General features: G+C 49.6%; 1 protein-coding gene across 1 annotated transcript; it reads left to right on the forward strand.

The window, feature by feature from the left end:
- Window positions 1–271: 271 nt before the first annotated feature.
- CUNH10orf71 (chromosome unknown C10orf71 homolog) lies at window positions 272–4,519 on the forward strand. Its single transcript, XM_027389489.2, has one exon. The coding sequence runs from the start codon at window positions 272–274 to the stop codon at window positions 4,517–4,519; it is 4,248 nt and encodes a 1,415-aa protein (XP_027245290.1).
- The last annotated feature ends 5,711 nt before the right edge of the window (window positions 4,520–10,230 follow it).

Below are 10,230 nucleotides of genomic sequence, written 5' to 3' on the forward strand. Positions count from 1 at the left end.
CTTACATAGACTGATTAAGCCTGGGTATCCTATTCACGCCATGTTCTTCTTCCTTTTACAGACAAAAGAAAAGAAAAGAAAAGAAAAGAAAAGGAAAGAAAAGAAAAGAAAAGAAAAGAAAAGAAAAGAAAAGAAACCTTCACTTTGCTATTGCAATTGGTTAACTGAAAGCTCTATCTTGTGATAGGCGGGTCTCTATTACCTCTTGCCAGACTCTCATCAAAAGACACCAAACAGCTGACAGGGACAGTCCTACTAAAGCCAACAGACTATGCAGGGAAACAAAAAGTGCACAGATGGGTTCAGTGATACCTCCAGCATTGGCAGTGTGCTGGACGATGCAGACAGGGAGGTGAGCAACCTCACAGACCGGGCATTCCGGAGTTTGTGCATCTCAGAGTCCTTCCATGACTCTGACCTGACTCTGTCCCCAGATATCACCACCCAGGGGTTTGGGACTTTTCATCAGGGAACAGTGAGCCACACCAACAGGAAAAGTGGAATTTGGAGCCAGCTTCCATCTCAAGGCACAGAGCATTCAGGCTGGGCAGCCACCTTCCAACAGCAACCCAAATATGTTCAGGGAGAGGAAAAGTACCCCAAAAACAGTCCCCCAACGACACCAGCCCAGAGGAGACTGGAGGTGCCCATTTCTGGTCTGAGGAGCAGCAGCAAGCCCATCTCCAAGGTCTCATCACTAATCAGATCCTTTGACAGGACAGAGAATCAACCTTGTGACAGCCGGCCTCCTCCCAGCAAGCCTCCGGCTCTTAAAAATCCCTCCAAGTTTGCACCTCCCCCAGAAGGTGGCGTCAACTTCTGCTTTGATTCTGCCTTTCTAACTGTGAGGAGGGTGCCTGCTGAGGCCTCCAACACCCATCCAAGCAGCCACCAGCCTGGCAGGGTTTCTGGAGAACAAGAGTCTCCCAAGAACCCAGAAGTAGCCTGCCACAGCTCAGACAGCCACCTCCAGACACCAGACCGTATGGTTGACTCATTTGAGCCAAGGTTTCCCTCTCCACCTCTCAAGCCAGCCAAAGCTGAGCCAGGAAGAGGCAAGGAGTTGGCTCCCAGGGGGACTTTCCTGCACAGTGAAAACAGTGCTTTTGAATCATGGACTAGCCACCAACCAAAGCTCCCGGAGAGAAAGGACATTGCTGAAACAATCCCAGAAAGCAAAGCTCCCAAACACTATGAGGACATGCCTTTGTTAAAGGAGCCTCACCCTTCTGAGTCCAAAGTCTTCCCCTGCCAAGGCCCAGCTAACTGTGCCCAGGAAGAGACCAGGTCAGCATCCGGGTCTCAATCCACATCTGGAACCTGGGGGGCCAGGGATCCAGGATCCCAGGTATTCCCTGTGGAGGGAAATGCTTCACAGATTGACCCTCAGATGAAGCGGAGCCAGCCCCCCTGGAGGAAGCCAAAGACTGGCAAAGGAGGAACAGATGGTCCACATGATACTTTGGAAGACAAGAAACAGCCCAACAGGAGAGGCCTACCTCTGTATTCAAAGCTCAACCCTCAGGGTCAACTTCCAGAAAATGATGTTCTGGACATGCCAGAGGACTCCAATGACCATTACAGTCCCCCCTTTAACATCAGTGAACTCCTTACTCCAATTATACCCACCAAACATGTCCTGGAATCTTCAGACACCCAACCAGTGGAAATCATCCCATCCCCTCCAGGACAGTTAAATGGATACCAAGAGAAGGAGCCCAGTGAGGCTCAGTCTCGGGATAGCTACAAGTCCAAAGCACCAAGCCTGCTGTTCAACCTCAAGGACGTTAGGAAGCGTGTCAAGAGTACATACAGTCCCTTGCCTCTCTTAAAAAGCTTTGATGAGAAAACCAGAGGTAAGCTTGATGGCAAGCAAGAACCTGTGAGCAATGGGGTCACCCTTCCCAATGGGCTTGAAGAAAACCCTCCCACCCAGCTTTTGAAGGAGATGCCAGCTGATGCCCCCAGCATCTTGCACAGCAGTACCCAGAAGGATCCTGCTATCAACTCCAGTGAGTCCTTTGCCGACAACCACCTGACCCTTGGCTCCCCTTCAGCTAGCTCCAAAACCCACTTCAGCGTCAATGGGGAGACTACAGAAAGGAGCCGTAACAAGAAGGAAGATGCCAATGGAGTGTCAGAGCAGGGTCCTTCTGAGTCTGGCTGGCATCCAGATGCCAGGGAACACCTTCCCCGGAAACATCTCTCCCTGAAACTCCACAACAGGGAGTCTGAAACAGGACAGGCTACAGAGAAAATGAAGCCTCACCAGCTAGAGAATGGGCTCTCAAGATCCATCTCCCAAGAGACAGAGCCTGAGCAAGAAATGGGGCTCCAGAACCTACCCTTGAACCAGAAGTTCTCCCCAGGGCCCCTTTCCCCTGAGGAGGAGGATGTGTTTTACAGCGATAGCCAATCTGATTTTACTCCATGCCTCCAAACCAAGGCTAAATTCAGCACCAGCTCTTCAGACCAATCCTTTGCTTCTTTTGATGATCAGCATAAGATGTGGTTTACAGAAGGCCCCCGGGAAGACAGGAAGAGTCGTGTGAGTGCAGGTGATGATCAAAAGGACGAGAAGGAGACCGTGATGGAGAAAGATGAGCCACAGCAATGTGCCTTAAGCAATGGACGTACGGGTGTGGAAGAACACGGACAGGAGGAAATACAAAGGAAAGCCCAAGGTTGGTCGGGAGGGACACCCGGGAAAGCATCAGTGGAGGAAGTTAATTTCAGAGGCTCTTGGGTGGGGGTTGATAAGGATACAGCTCTTCCACATGCCAAGGACTCAGCTCCCTTGCCAGCTTGTACCAACAAGCATAGACTGTTCCCACTTAAAGACAACACACTCAGGGCCACCCCGGTGATAAAGCCTATCATTCTGCCTCTCCTGAGGACAGTGTCCTCAGAGGACTCACTTGTTGGTGGACACAAAGAGAATGAATTACCAAGGCAACAGTGGGGAGAGGATGCTGGTGGCCTCTGTGCCTCAGAAAGCCAGAAAATGCTTACCACTCCACTATCCAGCAACACACAGCAGACATGTGTGGTGTGTGAGGTCGGGGAAGAGGACCCAGCGCACACTGCGGCCCAGGCTGAAATTTCTCAGCAAGCCCGGAAGGGAAGTTTCTCTTTTCTACCACTGGTGGAAGAGGAGGGCAAGATAAAGCCACCTCCAGACATAACAGGCGAAGCGCCAGCGCGTGCTAAGAGCGGATCTGTGGAGTCAGGGAATCTGGCTGCCCCACAGCACATCCCCACCATTGCTTTACCCCCAGACGACCTAGAGGACCCACCCCACTCCCTGCCACTCCACACCTGTTGGGAAGAACAAGGTTTCCAAGGGCACTTTCTGTCTGCACCCAGAGCAGGACCTTCAGGAAGAAGGCTGGTCCCCAGTGAGGCAGCGACTTCCCCCAACCCCAGCTCTCTAGGTGAGAGCAGCACATGCTCTCCTGTGGCCAGCAGTGTTTGGGAAGAAGCTTCCCAGGCTGCTGGGGAACAGTGGCTGCACCAAGAGCCTCCAGGCCCCAGGCCCTGGGCCAGCCCGGGCCGGGCCAGGCTCACCCGGAGGGAGGACATGACGCACGGCCTCACATGGGAGGCTGAAGGCTCTGATCCCCAACTGGAGCGATTGGCAAATCTCAGGACCCTCTCTCCAAGAGGCACCTTGCTGGCAGACACTGCAGAGAAACCCGAGCCCCCTGCGCTGCTGGAGAGAGCAGCAGCGGGCAAGCCCCCTGCAGTCCCCCCCAAGACTGAGAAGGCCCTGCGGAGGGCGAAGAAGCTGGCAAGCAAGAGGAGAAAGAGCGATCAGGCGCCAGAAAAGCACACCGAGGCCTGGGAAGTCAAGTCCTTCACAGAGGACACACAGGGGACAGAGCTGAGGCCAGTGTCTCCAGGAAAGGGGCCCCGGCTTAGGTTCCCTGCAGTCCGCTCCCTACCCCCGCCCACGCACCGCCACTCGGTGTCCTGCGGCTGGGAGACCGAAGGGAGGCGGCCTTGGGGGCTCCAACACCCCATGCCCCAGTCCCCTTACCCCGCCACCCAGAAGGTGCTCCAGGATCCTCAGTCGGGACAATACTTTGTCTTCGATGTGCCTCTCCAAGTGAAAGTCAAGACTTTCTATGACCCCGAGACTGGCAAGTATGTCAAGGTCTCTGTTCCATCCTCGGAGGAGGCCTCCTCTGAGCCACCTCTGCAGGATGCCCTGGCTGCTCCCTACCTACTATACCCTGGCTTCCAACCAGTGCCGGTAACCTTGATGCCTCTGCGTTGCTCATCTCAGCTCGCAGCTCCCACCTTTCTCAGGCAGGGTTCAGGCCACAGGCCACAGAGTTCCCAGGGTGCTAGACTGCAGCCTCCCCCTGAACATCTGGGTGAGTCCACCCAGCATGCCTCTGCACCGAGGCCCTGTGGGCCTCCCCATAGTCCAGAGGAAGAGGGTGCAGAAGCTCCAAGCCTAAGCATCATATCCACAGACGACCTAGAGGACTTTGCCACAGAGGGTGTTTCTTGAGAATTGCAGCAGACTGTCCCCCAACTCCCCCCAAGTCAGAAAAGCTTACAGTCACAGATCCTATCCAACAGTGCCTCTATCTATCTCTGTCTACACACACACACACACACACACACACACACACACACACACACACAGACACACACACACACACACACACACACACACACACACACACACCTTCAACTCATATTTAGCCATTTGAGATCCCTATAGTCCAAAAGGAAGTGTCGATCCCTGTGGGTTTCCTAGGGCCAAGATCCATTCCCCTCCCTCCCCTAGCCATCCCCCTGCCCTTCTCTGATCCCACAGTGGGGTGCATATGGCATAGGACATCAGCCATCCTAAGAGTTACTGGGTTCAGGGCACCCCCACAGTCTCCTTCCCAAGGGTAGGCTTCCTCAGCAAGGTTCCCAGAAATGCTGAGGCCTGCAGGGGGTGGGAGCCACTCTACAGGTGGACTCCACTATACCCAACCTGGGTGACACATAGCACCTCACAGAAGTTTTAGGTCCCTCAGGTGGCACTGGCTAAGGACAGACCCAGGGCAATCTTACAGAAGTGATCATTTGCACAGTGGTTTTTCCTCGTGGTGGGAATTTTGTCTCTGAAGATCTTCTGATAAAGCAAAGGCTACCATTTAAAAAGTGAAACAAGTTTACCAGTGTGGTCCTGTCCCTGAGCTCTTGTCTTTCTTCTGTGCCCATTCTCAGCCAGGAGGTAAAGGGTCATGGACCCTGCAGCCCCCTCCCCCAGAGCTGCCAGGACCTCCTTCCTCCTGCAACACCAACTCTGTACCTTCTCAGTCCAGGCCTGCTGCTCTTGTGGGAGATACAAATGATGGTCTGAGCCCACCAAAAGAGATGGCCTGAGGAAACTAAGTCAGATTGTTAGTGACACAATCCTGTGTTCTGCACTCAAAGCTCAGAGGATTCCTTAGTCCCTGGCCTCCTGGGATTTGGAACTGAATCTACAGAGGGAGCTGAGGGTGGTAACTTGCCTGCTTGGCACACTGTGAGGGTCAGAGAGAAGCGCCCTCAGCAGGCAGCCACACCAAGGAGGAAAGCCTGCCCAGACTCCAGGGTTTCCATTTTGCAGCCAGCGCTTAATTCCTATTCTGGGGATAGATGGGGATCAAGTCGGCCTCCTTTCGTGTTCAAAATATCAGCAGCCTTCAAGATTGTGTTCCCACATCCTGGGAGCATGGGAGGTACCAAGTAAAGTCTTCCACCCCCAGTCTGGTCACAGGGGTGCCATTTCCACCTTGGGAATGGGAGGTGTGTGCACAGCTCACCATATCTGAAAACAAGCTGTGAGCAATACTCTGAGTCAGGATTTGAATTCAGGATTTTGCATCTAATTATTTCCCTAGCAAGTGAAGCCACACCTGGGATTCGTGGTGGAAATACCCCCACAGACTTGTAACCTATCTGTGCCACTTGATTTAGCTACACTTGTCAGCCAGATGATAACTGGTCAGGAGTTCAAGACACTTGTCACACAAATGTGGCTCCTCCAAGTCATTGACAAAGAGGCAAGACAGAGGTTGTGTTTGGGTGATGCTACCAAATCACCTCCAGGGTCCTCTCCACTACCTTCTCATTTGACTAGAATATGAAAAATTATCTCATCTTGAAAGCCTCAAGGCCCCTAGAAAAGAAGTACCTAACAAAAGTTGAGTTCTAAGGCTCAGTAGTTACCTTAGTTAGAGAAACTCTGACCCCACAAGGGAAAAATACCTGGGGCAGTTTTTTCAGGGAAAGCAGTCTTGAAGGCAATATTGGCAGGGCCATAAACAGAGACAGAAAGCTTATCAGGAGGGTGTTTGGAGGTCAGGGTCAACTCTCCCTGGGTGTAGTAGAGGAGCAGGGCCTCTGGCAGATGGTGGTATCTACTCACATTGGGGAGCAGGGAAGTCATGGGTTCCTGGAGCCTGCAAGGCAGTCCTCGCTTACAGCAAAGCATCGTGGTTCTACATTCAAAGGATAGCTCAGAGAACAAAAGGTAAGTTCCCACCCAATGAGACCAACTCACTGATCAGTCAATGACAAAGCTCATTTACGCTTCTTTACCCCTTGTTTTTGTTTGTTTTGTCTCCCTTTCCTTCCTTCTCTTTTCTTTCCTGCTTTCCTCCCTTCCTCTTTTCTCTCCCTCCTTCCTTTTTACAAACTTTTGAACTATTATAGACACTCCAGTTGGACACTGAAATTACCAGGGTAAGATCTGGTCTCTGCACACTTGGAGTTCCAGTATAACAGACAAGGATGACAATTACCATCCCGTATGTTCAGTAATTTGGAGGTAGCTCTGAGGAGCACCTAACTCAGCACAGCAGGAAAGGGGGCTTCCTTGGGCAGATGGCATCTGAGCCAAGTCAAGACACCCAAGGTATCACATTGGCCCATGAAGACAGAAGGCCTCCACCAGCATTTGTTTAGCAAAGATGACATTGATCAAATACTAAGAGATTTGTCATACCATATCAGTACATTAACTTAGCTAATTATTCATTATTATTTCTAATCAGAGCAAGAACTGAAGTCATAGCCTCGTGGGATAGAACTATTGAATAATCCTTCAGCTTTTGAACAGATATTTTACTCACTTGGTTGCCCAAAAATATCCCTCCTTCTGCCACTATCTCTAACAAGAAAGTGTTGAGAAATATAAACCGTGTAGTTTGTGGAGACTGCAGATGCTGCCTCCTCTCCTATTTAGAAGGATCACCGTCTTTTATGAGCTGGAGCTCCTATAAGTATCTCCTGAGAGAGAGCCTAAATAAAGAACACCTCTCAAGGCACCACTGAAAACCATGGAGCTGTTTAGCTAGAATGGCCAAGAGCTTACATGGTGTAGTATGTTCCCTCTGAGCCTGCTCTCAGTCCCCCAAAAGGTACCTCAATGGCTTCACTTTACTACAATGCAAACAGTCTCACAGCCACTAGGGAGGGCCTGTGCCTCTGATGATCCTGGACAGAGTGGGGGTGGGGGCCTGCCTTCCTACTTGGTGAGAGAGTGGCAGTGAGGCTGGTTTACACTCAATGCATTGAACAGCATCGTCTCTAACCACCTGAGCTGACCCCACTTAACATGAGCAGATGGGATCATTGGTTCTTTATGGCTGTGATGGACAACAAAAGCCAAGAATCTCTTTACTAGGACAAGGATGGATTGGGATCTCACAAGGACCCGACTTAAAGCTTTCCATAACCCAAGCTATCTTGTAAGGAGCTAAAGTCTAAGCAGAGTGGCCTTATGCAAATAATGGGTGTCATTTGCATATAAAAGAGATCTCAAGGAAAATCTGAATTGTTTATCTGTAGAAAGTATTTCAGCCCAGACATGATAATGCAATTGAACACAGCTGTCATGTAGGCCCTCAACAACAAGCAGGTATAAATCCGAGTTGAGAAGACAACTCTGGGCCATACCATCAGAGTTTGTCATCATTCAACTCCACTTAGGCCTCCTCAGTGTCACATTTACAGAAGTCTCTGAGTAGAGGGTTTCTCCCTTCATTCTTCTGGGTGTCTTGGGGGCATGTTTAGAATCCTTCCCAAGACTCTGACCAACACAAGTAGATACTTGAGGAAGAAAGGATTTCACTAACCTCACATCCAGGGAGAGATGTGTAGTAGTTCATTCTCATGAGGCCTTAGGAAAAGCCTGAGGCTGTGTGCCTTACAAAGCAAAGAGTTTTGTTTGTCCAGGGTTCTGACACTGGGAGGTCCAGACAGTATTCCTATGAGAATCCCTGACTGACAACATGGTGAAAAAACAGGAGAGGCACTGGAAACCGGCTTTATGCAGAAGAGACATGCGCATGAGGCAAGAAGCATGACTTAGTTCTCTTGCTGCTGTGACCAAACATCTGGTAAAAGCAACTTAAAGAAGAAAGTTTAATCTGGGCTCACAGTTTGAAGGTGCAGTTTATCATGTCAGGGAAGGCATGATGGCAAGAGGATGAGGCAAGTGGTCTCGTCGCATCTGCAATCAGGATGCAAAGAGAGATACGAGCTGCTGCTCAATTCTCATTTTTCCTTTTTGGGTCCAGGACCCAAGTGTCACTTGCATTCAAGGCAGGTTTTCAGTTAAACCTTTCTGGAAACACCCTCAAAGACACATCCAGAGACTATTTCCATGGTGATTTAAGTCCAATTAAGTCAACAGTCAAGATTAACCACCACATAAGAGAACCAGGGGCCAGATCTTCTGGAACAATCCTTCAGAACAAAACTAGCATGCCCTTGCATGACCAGCATTAAGCCCTTAGTGGGTGTGCTGCCCTGGTGACCTAACGGTCCCCTCTTAGGTCTGCTTCTTAAAGGTCCCATTATCTCATTCCCACCATGAGGACCAAACTTCAAGCACATGAATCTATGAGGGACAAGCCACAGCAAGCATTGTTTCTCCTTTACTAAAATGTAGTTTGCTTTGTAATTGTTTTACTATCTCAGCACATTTCCCAGTTTAGATGGCACTGTCAACACTATCCTTGTTTTTATGTCATTGGTCCTCTTGGATCTGAGCCCTGACTCCCATCTTTCATATTCATCCCTCCTTTGTGTTACATTCCTTCTATCCTCTACAGAAGACTATCTCTAGAGAGGCCTTGCTGACCCCTGCCCACTTGCCTTTCTGCCTCCATGTCCATGGCTCTATTTTCCTCTGAATTTAGAAACATTAAGCCAATCTCTTCTTTCTCATTTCTAAACCCCAGAGTGTTCTGAGTGACTTTGGTCTGTATCTCTGTGCTTTTTAAAAGCCCTCTGTTCCTCCATGAATAAAACTGAGAGTATCAGCAGGCCAGTCCAGAGTTACCCCAGTGGTCAGAGTCCCACAGGACTCCAGCCAAGATTGCTCAAGTAGGAACCATGGATGTTCTCACTTAAACACATCCATCCGGTCCCACTAGGTAGTTTCACTAGGAAGGAATCACTGCACAGGGAAATATGAACCCAGTGGAATTTTTGCCCTTCCTCCCTACACACAGTTATCATACTGGCATTGTCTAGCATGCTGCTTTTATAAAAGATGAATTATTTCCTTTTGACCAGTGTTCATCATCGCTAATCATCAGAAAATGCAAGTCAAAACCACAAGGAAATATTCCCTCATACCCACCGTCTTAGCTACCACAAAGACAACAACAGAAAGAGGAGGGCTTGGAAATCTTGTGCTCCACTGGGGAGAATGTGAAACAGTGTGTGGTTTTGGTCACAAAGTCCCCCAAGACCACCTGATAAAGGCTGCTGGTTTCTAGCCTATGGTGAAAGTGAGAGGTTATTCAGTCTTTAGGATATGAAACTAAATATCCTGGAAGAAATAGGTTGGAATAAATGGGTTGTTGTGTGAGGTGGCCTTAAGGAGTCTATTGGGACCAACTCCTCCTCCCACCTCTCTCTCTCCTCATCCTGACCTCCTTGAGATGAGCAGTTTCGTTTGTCACATACTCCTACCACCATGATCTGCCTCACCATAGTTTTGAAAGCATTGAGGTTGGTTGACCCTAGATAGACACCTCTAAAACCATGAGTCAAAATAAACTTTTCCTCCTTTAGTTCTGTTTCTCTGAGGTATTTTGTCATAACACAAAGCTGACCAACACAAATAATGAGACCATTAGGCAGAAGAGTATGGTTGTTCCTCTAAAGTTTGAATATATAGTTACCAGATGGTGCAGCAATTGCACTGTTGGCTGTCTGCACAGG

The sequence above is a fragment of the Cricetulus griseus genome (genome assembly GCF_003668045.3).
Source record: "Cricetulus griseus strain 17A/GY chromosome 1 unlocalized genomic scaffold, alternate assembly CriGri-PICRH-1.0 chr1_1, whole genome shotgun sequence".
NCBI classification, from domain to species: Eukaryota; Metazoa; Chordata; class Mammalia; order Rodentia; family Cricetidae; genus Cricetulus; species Cricetulus griseus.